Source organism: Carassius gibelio, chromosome B25 (genome assembly GCF_023724105.1).
Source record: "Carassius gibelio isolate Cgi1373 ecotype wild population from Czech Republic chromosome B25, carGib1.2-hapl.c, whole genome shotgun sequence".
In the NCBI taxonomy this organism is placed as follows: Eukaryota; Metazoa; Chordata; class Actinopteri; order Cypriniformes; family Cyprinidae; genus Carassius; species Carassius gibelio.
The window spans coordinates 11,316,044-11,334,240 of record NC_068420.1 but is presented as its reverse complement, the minus strand read 5'-3'; the positions used below and the strand labels follow the sequence as shown (position 1 = coordinate 11,334,240).

At 36.5% G+C, this 18,197-nt stretch overlaps 3 protein-coding genes across 4 annotated transcripts; 2 read left to right on the top strand and 1 right to left on the bottom strand.

Moving 5' to 3' along the window:
- Positions 1 to 119: 119 nt before the first annotated feature.
- Positions 120 to 6,342, top strand: LOC128014133 (probable polypeptide N-acetylgalactosaminyltransferase 8). The gene is made up of 11 exons (XM_052597453.1): positions 120 to 386; positions 2,072 to 2,291; positions 2,679 to 2,845; positions 3,022 to 3,205; positions 3,286 to 3,483; positions 4,117 to 4,231; positions 4,320 to 4,505; positions 4,644 to 4,781; positions 4,907 to 5,002; positions 5,080 to 5,247; positions 5,362 to 6,342. Exons 1-11 carry the CDS (start codon positions 221 to 223, stop codon positions 5,494 to 5,496), a joined length of 1,773 nt encoding a protein of 590 aa, XP_052453413.1. The 5' UTR covers positions 120 to 220; the 3' UTR covers positions 5,497 to 6,342.
- A 67-nt stretch (positions 6,343 to 6,409) lies between these two features.
- Positions 6,410 to 8,854, top strand: ribc2 (RIB43A domain with coiled-coils 2). The gene is made up of 7 exons (XM_052597456.1): positions 6,410 to 6,634; positions 6,736 to 6,817; positions 7,219 to 7,530; positions 7,706 to 7,824; positions 7,920 to 8,147; positions 8,274 to 8,440; positions 8,723 to 8,854. The coding sequence occupies exons 1-7, from the start codon at positions 6,518 to 6,520 to the stop codon at positions 8,799 to 8,801; spliced, it is 1,104 nt and encodes a 367-aa protein (XP_052453416.1). The 5' UTR covers positions 6,410 to 6,517; the 3' UTR covers positions 8,802 to 8,854.
- Positions 8,855 to 8,912: 58 nt separating this feature from the next.
- ada2a (adenosine deaminase 2a) lies at positions 8,913 to 18,105 on the bottom strand. Of its 2 annotated transcripts, none has more exons than XM_052597454.1 (10): positions 17,554 to 18,105; positions 14,202 to 14,541; positions 13,331 to 13,550; positions 13,042 to 13,252; positions 12,822 to 12,949; positions 12,415 to 12,505; positions 12,225 to 12,333; positions 11,923 to 12,080; positions 10,594 to 10,796; positions 8,913 to 10,447 (listed from the first exon to the last, which is right to left on the bottom strand). In XM_052597454.1, exons 2-10 carry the CDS (start codon positions 14,500 to 14,502, stop codon positions 10,357 to 10,359), a joined length of 1,512 nt encoding a protein of 503 aa, XP_052453414.1. In that variant the 5' UTR covers positions 14,503 to 14,541; positions 17,554 to 18,105; the 3' UTR covers positions 8,913 to 10,356. The 2 variants fall into 2 exon arrangements, with proteins under 2 accessions (XP_052453414.1, XP_052453415.1); XM_052597455.1 differs by having other exon boundaries at positions 14,202 to 14,538.
- Positions 18,106 to 18,197: the final 92 nt, after the last annotated feature.

Genomic DNA, 18,197 nt, shown 5'->3' with positions numbered 1-18,197 from the left:
TAGCTTTGCATCACAGGATAAAATTATATTTTAAAATATAAAGTATTGAAATACAAATAGAACTTTGGAACTTTGACTTCATGCCTCTGACCAATTCGGCAAAACTTGAACCACTCCCATTTCATTATCAGAGGTGGCTTGCGTAAATCAAAGTACACATTTGTTGACACTCAGGTTTATGTACAGGTCTCCGTATACCTCGTCGTAAGACATTTGGAAAATGAAGATTGCAGCAAAAGTGGTGTGTTTGTTAGTTATCGCTGTAGTAGTTTACAGTCTTGTGTACGTGTCATTTATCGGACAGGTGAGGAACAGGTTACAAAGGCCAGAAGATCTGGAGATTCTCAGAAGATTGAAGAGAATAGAAGATCAAGTTTATAAAATAGGTGAGTTTGTGCTCATTACATACATTTGAGAACATATTATTTCTTCATGATCTCAACGCTTGTTTGTACAGGTGCTGGTCATATAATTATTATATCATCAAAAAGTTGATTTCACTAATTTCATTCAAAAAGTGAACCATGTATATTTCATTCATTACACACAGACTGATATATTTCAAATGTTTATTTCTTTTAATTTTCATGACTATAACAACTAAGGAAAATCCCAAATTCAGTCTCTCAGAAAATTAGAATATTACTTAGGACTATTACAAAAAAAGGGTTTTTAGAAATCTTGGCCAACTGAAAAGTATGAACATGAAATGTATGAGCATGTACAGCACTCAATAGTTTGTTGGGTCTCCTTTTGCCTGAATTACTGCAGCAATGCGGCGTGGCATGGAGTCGATCAGTCTGTGGCACTGCTCAGGTGTTATGAGAGCACAGGTTGCTCTGATAGTGGCCTTCAACTTTTCTGCATTGTTGGGTCTGGCATATCGCATCTTCCTCTTCACAATACCCCATAGATTTTCTATGGGGTTAAGGTCAGGCGAGTTTGCTGGCCAATTAAGAACATGAATACCATGGTCCTTAAACAAGATACTGGTATCTTTGGCACTGTGTGCAGGTGCCAGGTCCTGATGGAAAATGAAATCTGCATCTCCATAAAGTTGATCAGCAGCAGGAAGCATGAAGTGCTCTAAAACTTCCTGGTATACAGCTGCTTTGACCTTGGACCTCAGAAAACACAGTGGACCAACACCAGCAGATGACATGGCACCCCAAACCATCACTGACTGTGGAAACTTTACACTGGACCTCAAGCAATGTGGATTGTGTGCCTCTCCTCTCTTCCTCCAGACTCTGGGACCCTGATATCTAAAGGAAATGCAAAATTTATTTTCATCAGAGAACTAACTTACAAATAACTTTGGACCACTCCGCAGCAGTCCAGTCCATTTTATCTTTAGCCCAGGCAAGACACTTCTGACGCTGTCTGTTGTTCAAGAGTGGCTTGACACAAGGAATGCGACAGCTGAAACCCATGTCTTGCATACATCTGTTTGTAGTCGTTCTTGAAGCACTGACTCCAGCTGCAGTCCACTCTTTGTGAATCTCCCCCACATTTTTAATGGGTTTTGCTTCACAATCCTCTCCAGGGTGCGGTTATCCCTATTACTTGTACACTTTTTTTCTACCACATCTTTTTTCCTTCCCTTTGCCTCTCTGTTAATGTGCTTGGACACAGAGCTCTCTGAAAAGCCAGCCTCTTTTGCAATGACCTTTTGTGTATTTCCCTCCTTGTGCAAGGTGTCATTGTTCATCTTTTGGACAATTGTCAAGTCAGTAGCCTTCCCCATGATTGTGTAGCCTACAGAACTAGACTGAGAGACCATTTAAAGGCTTTGCAGGTGTTTTTAGTTAATTAGCTATTTAGAGTGTGACAGGTGTCTTCAATATTGAACCTTTTCACAATATTCTAATTTTCTGAGACACTGAATTTAGGATTTTCCTCATTCACATTATCATCAAAATTAAAGGAAATATACATTTGAAATATATCAGTCTGTGTGTAATGAATGAATATAATATACAAGTTTCACTTTTTGAATGGAATTAGTTAAACTTTTTGATGATATTCTAATTATATGACCAGAACCTGTATACCGTACTTTCATTTTCAGCCAAAGTAATAGAGGTCAAAAATCAAGAGGCTGTTGTGGAACAAAAAATCACAAAAAAGAAGTTGTATCCACAATCACCTCTCTTCCGTTCATGGGGAGCCGAACTCACAGAAGAAGAACAAATGGAAGCAGAGAGGCAGTTTCAGGAATTTGGATACAATGCGTTCCTCAGTAACAGATTACCACTGAACAGAACAATCCCTGATACTCGAAGCATCAGGTAACTCCTTAACTACTGTTTTCTAGCCGAAGATGTATTTTCTATATTAATATATGAAGAGTTCATTTGCAAAAACAGATAACTCAATTTTTTTCTTACCAAATTATGTTTTTATGATGTCATGTTTTTGTTGTGTTTTATTGTATTAGTTAGCTATATTGTTTTGTTATTTTTAAACTAATTTAAATAACCCAACTGCAGTTTAATTGAGACTGCACATTGTTAAATTGAAAATTGTTAAAAACAGAGTTATCGGTTTATCAAATGTAATGTATTCATATATATATATATATATATATATATATATATATATATATATATATATATATATATATATATATATATATATATATATATATATATATATATATATATATATATATGCAGATGTACTGTGAAGATCTACCCTAAGGACCTGCCAACCATTAGTGTGATTTTGATCTACTTTAATGAGGCTCTGTCAGTCATTAAAAGGGCAATCTGCAGCATCATCGACAAAACTCCTGCTCATTTGCTAAAGGAGATCGTCCTGGTGGACGACCACAGCTCCAATGGTTAGTTTTACCCTTAACATTTGTCTTATTTTATCTAATATTAGCTGTTTTCTTATTTATTTTTCAGGCATAAATCTGATATTTAATTTATGGAAAATATAGAGACTCACATACTCCAAATATGAATTGTTTAATATAACAATTTATTCTGTTGCATGTTTTTCATTTCTCGACAGAGGATCTGCAATTGGCTCTAGATGAATATATTGATCGAATTAATAAAGACAACCCTGGTTTAATCAAGAAAGTGAGACACAAAGCGCAGATGGGGCTTGCCAAGGCCAGAATCTCAGGCTGGGAAGCGGCCACAGGTCAGGTGATAGCCATTCTGGACGCGCACATTGAAGTTCATTTGGAATGGTAAACATTAGCCCATGCTTAGTAATTAGAGGGATTTCATATCTCTGCTAAATATACATTTGACTGCCGTATTGTTCTAGGGCAGAGCCACTACTTGCAAGAATCAAAGCAGACAGGACAGTAGTGGTGTCACCAGTGTTTGACAATGTGCTTTTTGACACACTGGAGGTTACTGAGTATATTCCATCTGCTCATGCATTCGACTGGAACCTCTGGTGCATGTACGAGTCCTTCCGGCCAGAATGGTACAAAAACAACGACCCATCAGTACCAGGGAAGTACGTGCTCCAACTTTTTCCACTATTGTTATTAATCACTTTCCCTTCACCTTCAATTGTTAATTTTAAATGCCCCTGGATAGTGCCACATACAGATTTTTTTATTATTATTATTTATTATATTTTTTTTCACAAAGTGGTTGACCAAATAATTTAACATTTATTTGCTTATTTAGTTTCTAAATAATATATTTTTTGTTAGTTTTTTTTAACAAATCGGTTGAGCAAACAACGCAAAATGAGTTGGCAATGTACCATTTATAAAGATGGTTGCTTATTTGATTCCTGAATGAATCAGCTAAGCAAACCATGCAGCCTTTAAAAATGGTTGCTTGTTTAATTACTGAATCTGTGTTTTTGAACTAATCGTTTAAATAATTCCTAAATGAATCTGTGTTTTTGATGAATTGGTTGAGTGAGTAATGCAACATTTATTTAAAACGGTTGATTTCTTGTTCCTCAACAATTTTACTTGCTCATAATGAGTCGTTTTTGTAATCATGCTGGGAACGGAGTAAATGCAGCATCATGTGTAAACTATTACCATAGTTTATTTTGTATTAGCTACAGTTTGCGGTTTATGATTTGATGGAAGTAGAACGTACAAGTAGTTTGATTTTTCTGCATTGTTAGGAGTCCCTCAATCATGGGTATTCTTGCTGCTGATCGTCAATTCCTGGGAGAAATTGGAGTTTTGGATGAAGGAATGACAATTTATGGTGGTGAAAATGTTGAACTTGCAATACGTGTAAGTCAGTAATACATACCTTGGCTCCAAAAGAATGCATATAATGTATGTGAAAGTGCTTGAATTTGATCAGTAATATATAAATCAGGTCTGGCTCTGCGGTGGGAGTATTGAAGTGGTGCCATGTTCAAAGATCGCACACATTGAAAGAGAACATAAGCCATATTCACCAGATCTCAGCAAACCCATGATTCGAAATGCCCTGAGAGTGGCTGAAATCTGGCTGGATGAATATAAATCAAATGTGAATATTGCCTGGAATCTCCCTCTTAAGGTAAGGTGAACAGTAAACTTTGTTTTAAGGTTAGCTCAAGCTGAAACTGAATATTAACCGTCTTGTTTATAACTTCTAATTCCACTGATTCTCATATCAGCCTGGACCTGGTTGATAAATGAACTGTTTTTTCTTTAGAATCATGGGATTGATATTGGTGATGTAACCGAAAGAAAAAAGTTAAGAGAGAAACTCAAATGTAAGCCCTTCAAATGGTATCTGGAAAATGTATATCCTCTTCTAGACAGCTGGGAAGACATAATTGGTTATGGTGTGGTAAGATATTATTTAATAGATGCTCAAAGTCTTCTGATACAATTCCCCTCCAAAATAGATTTAAATAAAGTTGGTCCATCTAAACTATTTATCCCTAAACTGTCACTGTTTATTTCTCATGGCAGCTGAAGAATGACCTCCAGACAGTCTACTGTGTTGATCAAGGTGAAGTTCCTGGAAGTGTCCCTGTTCTGTATGAATGTCATTACTATGACCCTCAGGTACTGTATGTGAGTGTAAACCTTTACCTTTAGGAACCATGTCCAAAAAGCACTCTTCATTTGATTGTCTCTCACAGCACTGTTATTACACCCGTAATGGAGAGGTCTACATTGGAGGCATCAAATCCCACACGTATAACTCTAACCGTTGTCTAATGGATCCTGGTAGTGGAAATACACCAGCGCTGCATGACTGTAAAAATGCCAAGGAGAAACGATTGAGTATATACTGGGACTTTTCTCAGGTACAGTCCTGCTGTATTTTACAGCACATTGTTTATAGCATTGCTAAATGTGTGATTAACATGTACTGTTATAATCAGAGAAAATTAATTATCTGGTCTCTGTTTCATTTTTAGGGAAACGCAATAAGGAACAGAAACACAAATCGATGTCTTGAGATCGGACAAGGAGAGGATTCCTACTATCGTCTTATTGTGCAGACATGCACAGGACAGAAATGGACTATACAGCATGTTATCAAAGACTTTTAAAAGGAAGTTTCACAGAAGTGAAAATATAGTAGAGGAAATAGCTGTAGAAACCTCAAAATAATGTGTACAAGTATGTGAATGGAAATATGTGACACTGGACCACAAATCCAGTCATAACGGTCTTTTTAATTGAGATTTATACCTGATAACTTTACCTTATACCTGATACCTTATACTTAAATAAGCTTTCCATTGATGTATGGTTTATGATCGGACAATATTTGGCAGATATACAACTATTTGGAAATCTGGAATCTGAGGGTGCAAAAAAATCTAAATATTGAGAAAATCACCTTAGAAGATGTCCAAATGAAGTTTTTAGCAGTGAATATTATTAATCAAAAATTAAGTTTGGTATATTTATGGTAGGAAATTTACTAAATATCTTCATGGAACATGATCTTAACTTAATATTAATATTTACTTTTGATCATTTCGACCTGTACAATGTATTTTTGGCTACAAATATATCCGTGTTACTTTTTGTGGTCTAGGGTCACATATACATTTGATTGTATTGGTCTGTGTATGAGGTCTGTGTCCTGTGACATAAGTAATAATTTCAGTGCTGAACTACTGGTAGGCCTAACATTTCAAGATGTTCCTCAGACACTGATTAAACTATTACAGTAAAATGACGTTGGTGTTGGTTTTACAGCATAACAAATTACTAATGTAGGATAAATAACCATTTTAATAAAATATACTAGTCTAAACGTTGCAGCATTAAGCACATTATCATATGGATTTCCTTATCAGTGGAATTTAGCACGCAAAGGTTTTTGTGGACATGTAATAACAAGAAACGGGATTGAAAGCAGAAATATTGAAAAGTGTTTACCTATAAATGTGTGGGGAATTGTGCGTGGTGAATTTGTTTCAGTCACTCATGAGAAATAACCGCGAGAGGGCGCAATTTTCAAACGTGTGTCTCTTAGCAACGCGTTTGTTTATGGGTCTCCCTCGTTCCAGTAAGTCGATTAAAACATCTCGCTAAATCGATTTAAAGAGGTGATGCACAATGAATCAAGTTGAGCTTCTGTCGGACCGAGTTGCAGCTGTTCAGCTCGACAGAAGGAGAAACAGGGAGCTGCAGCGCCGAGAGAGGATCTTCGATGATAAAGTCCGCACCATTGGAGTAAGTTTGTTTGGTGGAATACATTTTATACAACGTTTTATATTTTATACAGCTGTCAAACAACATCTGCAAGTTAATTTGTCGATTTCTCTGTTGGCCAGGTTGATAAAGATGCTCTCGACCACCAAGTTGAAGAATTAAGAGATAAAGACCAACGCCAAGCCAATGCGTTTCAAATCTATGGTGAGTTCTGGAAGGATCTGAATCTAGTATTAGAAAATATTTGATATATTATTTATTCATACAGTGAGTACATTAATAAATACACACACACACACACAAAATAAAAATCCCCAATTCCTGTATTTGAAAAAAGTCCAAGTGATGTAACTTAGCTGCCTGAAAAAGAAAAGAAAAAAAGAGGGAAAATGTAGTAAAAATTGCTGAATATATATGTATGTGTGTGTGTGTGTGTGTGTGTGTGTGAGTAAAAACTTTGATTTTTTTTTTTTTATAAATATTTTATGTACACTTTAAATATTTTCATTACTCTTTACTCTACATTTTTCCTCCATAAAATTGAGTACAGCTTAATACAATTCACATTTACATTGAATTTAAACCCTTTTCCTTTCTCTTTTTAGCCGAAGAGCTGCTGTGCAGTGATCGTGTAGCATGTGTCCTGGAGCAGCGGCAAAAGAAAGATGAGCGTCTGTTGAATGAAGCCATTGTGCAGTTCAGACAACACTTTCAACAACCTGCCAGCCGGCGCGAGTTTGATCTAAACGACCCAGAGCGGCTGAAGAAGCAGGAAGGGGTGCGGATCCTGCCGGGGCTGACTGGAGAAGATCTGGCCCAGAGGGACAGACTGAGGAAGCAGCAGGAGCAGCTCAGAGCATGGACCCTACAGCAGCAAGACGAGCTAGAGCGAGCTAAACAACAGCTACAACAAGAAAGTAAGTTCACTGGATGAATGGGAAGCCTTTCTATATCCGCCTCAGAAACTGTACATTTTTACACATTTATTACTGACACTTGGTCCAAGTCTTAAATATTTAGATGTTCTTTCTGAGAAGGTATAGTGAGTTCCCAGCCCTACTATTAAGGTTTTCCTCTTTTTATTAACTATAGTGAACCAGTATGATCAAAGCAGACTGGCTCTAGACAGCCGAGCTCTTGAATTGCAGAAGATGGAGGAACAAAGCAAAAAAGCTGCAGCCATCGCCACCAAAGACTTTAACCTTGCACTGGTGAGTCACTGACCACTAGAGTCCACACTTTAGGCTTTGAAATTCAAGAAGAACTATCAGTACTCTCGATTTACATCATCGCTTCTTGACCTCAGGCTGCAGAAATCACAAATCGCCGGCAACAGGAGCAACATGAAGAGGAGGAAAACAACCAGACGGACATCCTGAACCAGCTAAATGGAGACCTGCTGATGGAAAACCCTGAGCAGAATATTAGCGTGCTGGGTCAGTCTCGCCTGCGCAGGGACTATTACAAGGGAATGAGTGCTAAAGAGCTCCAGCAGTACACACAATACCAGCAGCAGCAAGCAGAAGCCAGGAAGGTAAAGCTTGGGACTCTGTATTTTCTAGTTTTTTATTTATTTATTAGTAAGTAACATTACATGGCACTTCTGAAATGTTTCAAACATTCAAATATACATAAGTGAGAACGGAACGATTGTGTGCAGCGTGCGGTCATGGAGCAACGAGAGAAGGAGCTCCAGGAGCATCACGAGCGCATGACATCGGCCCGTGCTGCACTGCTGCTAGAAAGACAGCACGCACGCATTAATAAAGAGCTGCGCAGGGCAATGGACAACACCAACACACTGCTGGCTCAGGCCCGTGATGCTCAGTGAGTTCAGTAGGGTTCAGCTGACTATATATGATAATTTAGCACACCTACTAATTCATACAAAATAACATATTTTTCTTTTTTATATTGAGTTTGCATTTCAAGTAAGTCAGCAGACTATACAGCAGTGTTGTTATTGTTAATTAAAACTCTTAAATTATTTCATTATTTGAAAAAAAAAAAAACTAAAATATTAGATTAAAAAACAAAAACATGAAAATTAAAAATGTTGCCTTGATAACAGAAATGTTATTTTAAAATAATCACTCTTTCCATTTACAGGAAGAAACATCTTCAGGATATGTACACAAACATTCCAGACGAGCGCTATTTTTCGCAGTTTAATACCAGCAGTAGATAAATATTACAGAGGGAACCTGAAAGATGAACACCATCAGGGCTCAGTAATCGAGGACAGCACACTGTATCATTTTACAGTAAACCTTGGCTTTAAATAGACAGAAGACTCCACTTGAAGTGTTTTGGAAAGCTGTGCAATTTTTAATAGGTCAGTAAAGATGGAGAATGTCAAACACATTTATGTTGTAAAAAAAAATAAGTTGCATATTCAACTCGGGTAACTTAAGTCAGCCCAAAAAACGTTGTTAAAGTAAAAATGTACTTTTAAAAACTTCAAAGGAATAGGACACCCAAATACGAAAATGTGAAAAAAAACAATGAAAAATTAAAATGAGTTTGCTTCTTCATTGGAACAGGCTTGGTTTAGCATCACCGTATTTCCCGCACTATAAAGCGCACCAGATTATAAGGCGCACCTTCAATGAATAGTCTATTTTAGATCTGTTTTCATATATAGGGCGCCCCGGATTATAAAGCGCATAGAATAGAAGATACTTCAGTCAAACGTTGGACTGGGTTTGCGTTAAGCATCCACTAGATGGAGCTGTGCTAAAGGGAATGTCAACATTTTGACAGAGCGCCTTGATCCATATATATAAGGCGCTCCGGATTATAAAACGCACCGTCGTTTTTTGAGAAAATTAAAGGCTTTAAGTGCGCCTTATAGTGCGGAAAATACGGTAAATCACTTGCGCATCAGTGGATCCACTGCAGTGAATGGGTGCTGTCAGAATGGGAGTCCAAACAGCTGATAAAAACATCCCCCATAATCCACAACTCAAGTCCAGTCCATCGGTTAATGTCTTGTGAAGTATTAAATATATAATCCATGATAACACCGGTTTATCCCCCTTTTGTCTCCTTACATCAAAATATTAAGCAATATTATAGATGAAAAACACTATTTTAACTGCAAGAGACAGTTAAAAACATTGTATATTTTTGTTTTTGTTTATTACAAACATTCAACTTTTTGCTTCACTGGAGTCGTGTAGATTATTGGGATGTTTTCATCAGCTGTCTCGACCCTCATACTGACGGCACCCATTCACTGCAGAGAGGATCCATTGGTGAAGAAGATGAAGAAACAAACTCATCTACATCCCGAATGGCCTGAGGGTGAGTAAAATATCAGCAACTTTTTTTTTTTTTTAGGTAAACTGTTCCTTTAAGAACTACATTTTCAAATAAAACAATTAAATGACATTGTACATCACAGTTTTTCTGATTTATCAGGTGTCCTGAAGTGGTCTACCTTGTAAACGCCTGTATGTTGTGTGACTTTGCTGTCATAAAAATCTAATATCTTGATTAGTATTCACAAAATTTCACACAAAACCTCTGTCATAAGCCTGAAGGTTGTCCTCCATATTGTTTCAGTGGAAGTCAAGATAATCAGTACACAAATTCTCCACCAGGTGACAGCACAGGCAAGATCAACATAACACATCCAGTTTCTCACATCAAGTAACAGCTAATCTATGTTCACCAATATGACAAACATAAGAGGAAAACTTCTTGCCCTTAGAGCATGTTTAAAAGTAGTTTGAAGTAGTCTACAGTAAACTTTCAGAGACAAACTTGTCCCATTTTCCCAGCAATACCTCAATAGCCTTTTTCTTAGTTTGACTTGGCAATGAGCTGTACCTAGAAATAAAGAGCGAAAGGACAAATAAGTTACAAATAAACAGCAAAGCCTGGTTGTAGATTATACTAATGACTGAAAAACTCCCGGACTTTTAAGTAATGTCTGTATAAATCCTAAAATATGTCAGTTGTTAGTTATCTGTTACCTGAGGGAGTTTATGACCAGCTCTTTCAATGTGCCTAAATTAAAGCTCATTCCTCCAAAGCCCATGAAGGCTTCGTAGAAATCGTGTGAAAGGGCAGTAGCCCCAAACAGAGCTGGATCATCCGAGCTGATCACTACAGGATGACCCTCGGCCATCAGCACCGCCGCTGGGTGGTCCCGCAAGTCTGACACCAGTTTCAACACCTGACAAAGAGTTGATGCATTTATTAGTGTTTTCAAACGAGGGGCTATTCAGACAATGAAACATACTGATGTCATTTAGCTTATGATGGACTTACAAATGAGGACAATAGAAGCAATCGAAACGAACAAAAGGGCAATAATATAAGCGCTGTGTCAAGTCTCAGTTGGCTTAATGCAGTATACATAGCCAGATTTTTTTTATTATAATAAACAAAAATAATAAAAATAAAATAAATACAATTGAAAAATAAAGAATGCTAGTGTTAGAGGCTCTTTTTTTTTTAAGACTGAAAAAAGCATAGTGGAAAGCTGAAAATACGTATAATGTACCAAAACAAAACGGGGGACATACCGTTCAAAAGTTTGGGGTCAGTAAGATTTTATTTATTTACTTTTTATTATTTGAAAGAAATGTTAACTTTTATTGAGCAGGGATGCATTAAATTGATCAAGTGACAGTAAAGACATAATGTTTCACAAGATTAATATTTCAAATAAAAGCTGTTGTTTCTGTTAATCAAAAAATGCATCACAGTTCCCACAAAAAGATTTTTTAAATGGATAAGAATAAGAAATGTTTCTTGAGACCGAAGTCAGTGTATTAGAAATGATTTCTGAAGGATCATGTGACACTGAACTCACAGTATTAGTGTTTTTTGTTGTTGTTGTGGATAAAATGCAGCTTTGTTGAAAATGACTTATTAAAAAAAAAAATCTAAATATTAATAATGTTTGAACGTAAATTAAACGTGATAAGCTGATTTAGCACTATTAGATTGTAGCATGTTTTAACAAAGTGACTGTTTAAGACATTAAGTAAGATGAATATGATGCCCTGTTTATAACCAGTTAAATGCATATTTCAGCAGGAAATCTTTGTGATATTCTTCAAAAAGATCAGGGCTTGATTTTATCCATCGGATATGGATTTGATCACAGAATGCCGGAGTTACATACAAAAAAGAAATAAGACTAAATGTGAGTTTGGCTTTTTGTTAATACTTCTTCAAATGTTTAGTTTAGAGTAATGTGCCCCAGTTGTACACAGTAAGACCAGAAACATGCATTAAGGTAGTCAATATTATTATTTTTGTTTACTTCAAGGGCATAAAGAGTGATGATATACCTGATTTGAGATTGGACAGACTTCAAGCGGTACATCCATCTTTCTAGACATCTCTTTAACTACAGGATGACGTGCCAAAGCGAAGCCGTGACCTATACGTGTGGTGTTGAACAGAAGAGCATCCATGAGGTTCTGATCCACATCTGTTCCCTGGGAATCTGTGTGGGAAAAGTCAATAACCTTACCAGATGTTACTATAGCAACTGTAAAAAGAACAAGCACTCAATCTATTAGAGCCTTAAGGATGACTTTGAGTTGCACTGCTTTGTGCCTGATGAAAGACCCAAGATTTCAAAAGAAACCTGTCTCTCCTGCGTGGAAAAAGTAGGGCAGGTTAACACCCCTGTCTTCAGGGAGACTCAAAGCGTCCTTGAAGTACCACAGAGGTCTTCCAAGGTCTTCTTGTCCTACCTGGAGTTATAAAAGCAAATGTTTTCTTCAAAGTTTATTCACAAATTGTGTACGTCAGCAATATGCTTATCATATACTCACAAAGTCAAAGCCTGCCATGATATCTGGAAAGTTCCTGTGTAGCGTCATTGCTTCCTCTACGGTCTTCACCGCCTCAGCTGCATTTATACTCCTGAGAGCAGCAGGAAATGATTTCTGTTCATTCAGAGCTTCTTTAATCAAACGAATATTTCAAAACAAATACTGTTCTTTTGAATTTTCTACATATCAGAGAACCCTGAAAAAGCACACAATTTCCATTCGGCGCAAAAAAATATGAAGCAGCACAACTGTTTTCAACATTGATATAACTTTAAGAAATGTATCCTGAGCAGCAAATTAGCATATTCGAATGATTTCTGAAGGATCATGTGACACAGAAGACTGGAGAAATGATGCTGAAAATTCAGCTTTCCCATCACAACAAAAATGTACAATGTTTCTCGCACCTGTGGACTGTAAAAATCACCCGAGTCCCTAAGAAGTCTGGGTAGCTTGCAGTAAATCTTCTCACAACGTCCTGACAGGCCCTCATACTCCAGTCCTTATTATTTTTTCTGCCATCAAGTTCATATGTCTTGAGAATGAGCACATTATTAGTACTTATTTACAGTACACACAATTTTAAATAGATTTTCTTTTATTTTTTAAGGGTAAATTCATCCATACCACTGGCAGCAGAGCCCTGATTTCCACATACATGATGTTGTCCTCATAAAACTGTCTGAGACCTTCATAGAGGTAGTCTTTGAAGACGGGTGCATACGTGACCAGCCCATAGGCCACTAAGAAAGCCTGCTTAAATCTCTTCCACACAGTATCTTGGCTAGGATAGGCTCTGTCTGGGTCCTCGGTGAAGAGTGTGAGATTTCGAATGAAACTGTGAATAGAAATGAACATTTGAGACAAACATCCCTCACCTATAGTCCCAGGTTCACTGCAGTGTTTTAGGCTATACCTGTTGTCCAAATCAGTGCTGTTTTTAATCTTCCCCCTGAGGGATCTGAGCAAAGACCATGAGGAGCAGTGTGGACGAGACGCAGGCTGTCCAGAGGAGAAGATGAACCGAACGGTCTGCTCATCTGTGAAACACACGTAGCAGTTCTCTCTGTAGGACACGTTCCTCACCAGCCAATCCACACCTACCATAGCAAAGTCATGAACATGCAGGGCCGCACCTGGACAAAAGACCGATCAGATCAATTATCATAGTTAAGCCTAGGTGGAGTTTAAATTGTTCATACTTCGTCGTCTATATATCCTATCGTTCAGATGTAAATTTTTGAAAGTTGTTTCTTATACTCACCAGGGCTGCATTTATTTGATCAAAAATACAGTAAGAAAAAAACAAACAAACAAAAAAAATATTACAATATAAATAACAGTCTTATTTGAAAAAAACTTTTTTTTAATGTAATTTATAACTGCGGTTGTCAAAGCTGAATTTTCAGCATCATTACTCCAGTCTTCAGTGTCACGTGATCCTTCAGAAATCATTCTAATATGCTGATTTGCTGCTCAAGAAACATTTCTGATCAATTTTAAAAATAATAATTACAATTATATTACCTGCTTAATATTTTTGTGGAAACAGTGATAATTGTTTTTGGATACTTTGATGAACAAAGTTCAAAAATAGAATCTTGTGACATTGACAATGTGTTCACTGTTGCTTTTGGCCAGTTTAAATAAGTAAATAAAAGTATTAATTTATATATATATATAAAATATATATGATAAAACACATGTATATATTTCGAGAGAGAGAGTCTTTCTGATTATTATCATTCAAACATATACAGTAACTCTGAATTATTAGACTACTACACCTTTAGGCATCTTCTGAAGCAAGCTAAAGACAGGACTTTGATCGATGAGGTGCTTTGCCTTGAAGAAATGCATGGACGGTGGAAACTGTCTTGCTTCCATATCATGCTGTTTCAGTTTTTGAAGCTTTCTGTCAAGCAGGTTCTCTCTCTCGTTCAGTGTCATGTTGCCTCCTGTCCGTCTAGATGCCTCCAGCCTTATCAGAGCCTCTCGCTTCCTGGGATCTGGTCCACAGTTACATGATGCACAGCACAGAAACAGCATCCATATCCACATCAGGTCTCTTAGTGTCACTGCGTGCATAGCTGGGATGTAATTCAACCCCAGATCTCTGTGCTACTGCTGAAGAGTAATAAACAAGTAGCTGGTTAATTATTTAAAGGTGCACAAAGTGATTTTTTGTTTGTTTTTTTGTTTATTATCCAATGATTGATACGACAGTGTTGTATTTAATACTAAAAGTTGAAGCGGTAAAAGTCAAGTAGAAGTAAATGTTTTCAGTTACTGCGTCCATTCAATTTAAATACAAATTTTAGTTTGTTGAAACATATTATTTGCAGATGCATTGGTCTCACCAATGATTAATTTGTAAAATATGTTATTTTGTAGGTTAAAATAAAGTGATAGTATATAGCTAGTCACTTCCCACTCATACACAGAAAAAAAAAACTTACATTTTTGTTTTAAAACAAACACAAAACGTAAAAAAAAAAACTTATTAGAACATATTAGCTGTAAGTTTTTGTCGTAGACGTGTGTTTATTAGTCACTCTGAATCAATGAAAGCAGTTAAATCCTCAGTTAATTCAGCTGCAGCATTTTCTGGATTTCTTCTTTGGGGCATATTTGGAATTTCAGTGCAAGAGCGCCGTCTGATACTGTATACAGCTGATCAAAGAACTGTGCTTTTCCAAAAGAGTTGTTTGCCAATCGCAGCTTCTGCCTAATAGTGATTTATCACCTTTGCGATTTAATTTCAATTAATCGTGCAGCCCTACTACTATACAACTCCTACTATACTGCCGTATGCTGTGTGTGTACTGTGAATAGTATGTGAATTTTCTGTATGCATAGAGTAGATTGCCTGCTACATTTGCTGAAATTTGATGTATGCATCTTCAAATGAGAGTGAACTGGAGGCGGGGGATAGTAATTATAAATGTTATACACACATGTAAACTACAAACTATCGCTGTGTATATAAAAACAATATTGTTAGTAGGACATAAATTACTGCTGGCCCGAGACTCAAACTCGCAACCTTTGGATTACGAGTCTGAATCTCTAACCATTAGGCCCAACTTCCCCCTTGTGATCCTGTAGCACAAAATAAGAGTAATAAGAGTAAATTTCTCGGAATTGAGATTTATACATCACCTAAAAGATGAATAAATAAGCTTTCCTTTGATGTATGGTTTGGTAGGATTGATACAATAGATTGTAGGATAGGATAGGATAGATGTTTCAAATAGATACAACTATTTGAAAATCTGGAATCTGAGGTTGCAAAAATAAAGGGTCTTTAAAATTTGTAAAAAATAAGTTTTTAGCAATGCATATTACTAAACATACTACTCTGAAACATTTGTTGCTTATTGCATACTGTTTCACAAAGTATTCTTTAAAAAAAAAATAGTAGGCTTGTGAGCACTGTGTAGTGGGCAGTAAGCAAGTATGCCATTTCGAACACAACCTGAAGTGTAGTGTTGAAACTGCAGAAAAGGGGATTTGCCCACTGCTTGCACTTCTTTTTTTTAAACTCTCAGCAACAGATTTACATTTAAACCAGTTTCAACCTTCAACCACCAGTTTCAACCATTTCAACCACCAGCTGTCAGCTGTTGGAAACTGTTTACTTCTATAAGCAAAATATAAACCAAAACATATCATCTAAATGAAGTCCATCAATCCCCACTAAAACAAAGTGACCATCTGTTACAGACCTAATTACTTGTAAACAACCCACATGACAACCGGCCCGTTGAGCAGTACTCTATCTATCAGTCTCAGGACGGATCGGCTAATCAGGAGCACCGGAGGATTCCGGTGGGCCAGTCTGGTTTTTTGGCCGTGAGGTCCGGTGTTGTCATGTAACTGGGTTGAAATATGCTGTTCCTAGACTAGCCTACCTGCACTAACAGCAGTCGCACTCTTTTTATTGAAGATTTTCTCGCAGCCCATATTATTATTTTAACCGGACCATATCTCAATTCTCAATTAATAACTAATCGTTCTTTTTGCACAAATCATTGTTTTATTTGTGAATGTAGAACAAATGAACTTCTAGCATATGCTATTCTTAAACTTGGACCTCATTGTATTGAAGTATAAATCCAAGCACCAGAGGCAGCCCACACCAAGTTTCTTTAATTTACAAAAATTCATTTTTATTCATTCAAAGGCTATATGGTTGCTATAATAAGTTTTTAGTTCAAAACTTTAAGTGCCATTGTTGAAAAAAAAAATGCATGATTGACTGTCGTTTCATATAGACCTTCACTTGTTACGCTTTCAAATTTCATGCCATGTGCAATTTCACAGTATTTTCAGCTATTGACTTGTGCAGTCACAATTCTATAATGGTGCAATTTACTCAGGTTGATGACATTTTTGTATGAAATTAAAATTATTTTTTGAATAATTATTCAAATTTTAGCAAAACAATTGTGATTATTTCTGAGAACTTTTTAACTGCAAGCAGACAGCCTACATTATAGTACAGTATACATATATGGAACATCCCTTATTCTCTTAAAGAACAAACAATTTCTACAAAGAATAAACAATATGTTCTTAAAGATTAAGAATCACAACTGTCCCTTATTTTACATGTCTGAAGTTAATTGGCAACCCTAATGATGACATTATCTTTTGACTCCACTGACAGCGGCAACTTAAAAAAAATAAAAAATACAGAGAGACAGAGAGAGAGAGAGAAAGAGAGAGATCGAGCGAGAGAGAGAGAGATTAAAAAATAATATGTGTAACAGAAAGCGCAAAGGCAGCACTGAAAAAAAAAAAAGTCCAGTACAGAAAATACAAATACAAAACAATAACAACGGCGGAGCATGAACCTGAAAGTCCCACTCCGGCTCTTGTCATGATTGATGATATATATATATATATATATATATATATATATATATATATATATATATATATATATATATATATAACCTTCTGACATGCATTTCAAATTTCGATCGATGTTTTTTTGTTTTGCGAATGGACTTAATTTTCTAATAAAGAGTTTTTCATCAAGCGCACACTGAACCGCGTCCCATTAATAAAACCCAAATAAACAAACAGAAAATAAATACCTTCCGACACAAAGTGAATGATAACAGGTCTTACCTGGCAATTGAGTCCGCCTTATCTCTACAACAACCTGGGCAATACAAAAAGATACTAGCTTGAACTTCTGCTCCTCTATTGACTTTCACAACAAAGTGACATCAAGTCTTTCCTCGAAGCTCATTGGCTCCGTTGTGGTTTAGCGCGCGTGAACAAAAGACATGCTGAGGGCAAATCCTTCTCAGTGTATTAAAAAACTATAGAATATATTAAATGAGTTTCGGTCTTGTTTTTTTAAGTTTAAAAGTCCATAAGGCAACGAATGAGGGCTTCGAAAGCGATATCTTTCACTATTGCCATCTACAGTGACGTTTCAGGCGTTGGAACCCTGGCTAAAATCTTTGAGACTTTCTGTGAGCACACTAGTAAATTACAAGTAACCGAATATAACGGTTATCTATGATATACAGTATGTATAATTGCCATGCCTGCTAACGTGTAGTTTAAAATTAAACCCAACTCAGAACCAAGTCATCCATGCAACTAGTTATCAAAAAAGTTGCCATAGTTTTCAGGCATTACTCTACCATTGTATTCTTCAGAGAAACCACCATGTTATAATCAAAGTAAAATGTCACTGTCATTATCTTTAGTAGTGCACTGTATTTTTATGTGAGAAATGAACAGAAAATTTAGAGCAACAT

Bases quoted from the DNA above. Each gene is read 5' to 3' on its own strand.
- LOC128014133 (XM_052597453.1), top strand. From the start codon at position 221: ATGAAGATTGCAGCAAAAGTGGTGTGTTTGTTAGTTATCGCTGTAGTA. The intron at 4,232-4,319 runs GTAAGTCAGTAA...TATATAAATCAG, and splicing joins ATGTTGAACTTGCAATACGT to GTCTGGCTCTGCGGTGGGAG. The intron at 4,782-4,906 runs GTAAGATATTAT...TTCTCATGGCAG, and splicing joins ACATAATTGGTTATGGTGTG to CTGAAGAATGACCTCCAGAC.
- ribc2 (XM_052597456.1), top strand. From the start codon at position 6,518: ATGAATCAAGTTGAGCTTCTGTCGGACCGAGTTGCAGCTGTTCAGCTC. The intron at 7,531-7,705 runs GTAAGTTCACTG...TATTAACTATAG, and splicing joins ACAACAGCTACAACAAGAAA to TGAACCAGTATGATCAAAGC. The intron at 8,441-8,722 runs GTGAGTTCAGTA...TTCCATTTACAG, and splicing joins GCTCAGGCCCGTGATGCTCA to GAAGAAACATCTTCAGGATA.
- ada2a (XM_052597454.1), bottom strand. From the start codon at position 14,502: ATGCACGCAGTGACACTAAGAGACCTGATGTGGATATGGATGCTGTTT. The intron at 12,950-13,041 runs GTATGGATGAAT...CTCATTCTCAAG, and splicing joins TCAGGGCTCTGCTGCCAGTG to ACATATGAACTTGATGGCAG. The intron at 12,334-12,414 runs GTGAGTATATGA...TTATAACTCCAG, and splicing joins TCATGGCAGGCTTTGACTTT to GTAGGACAAGAAGACCTTGG.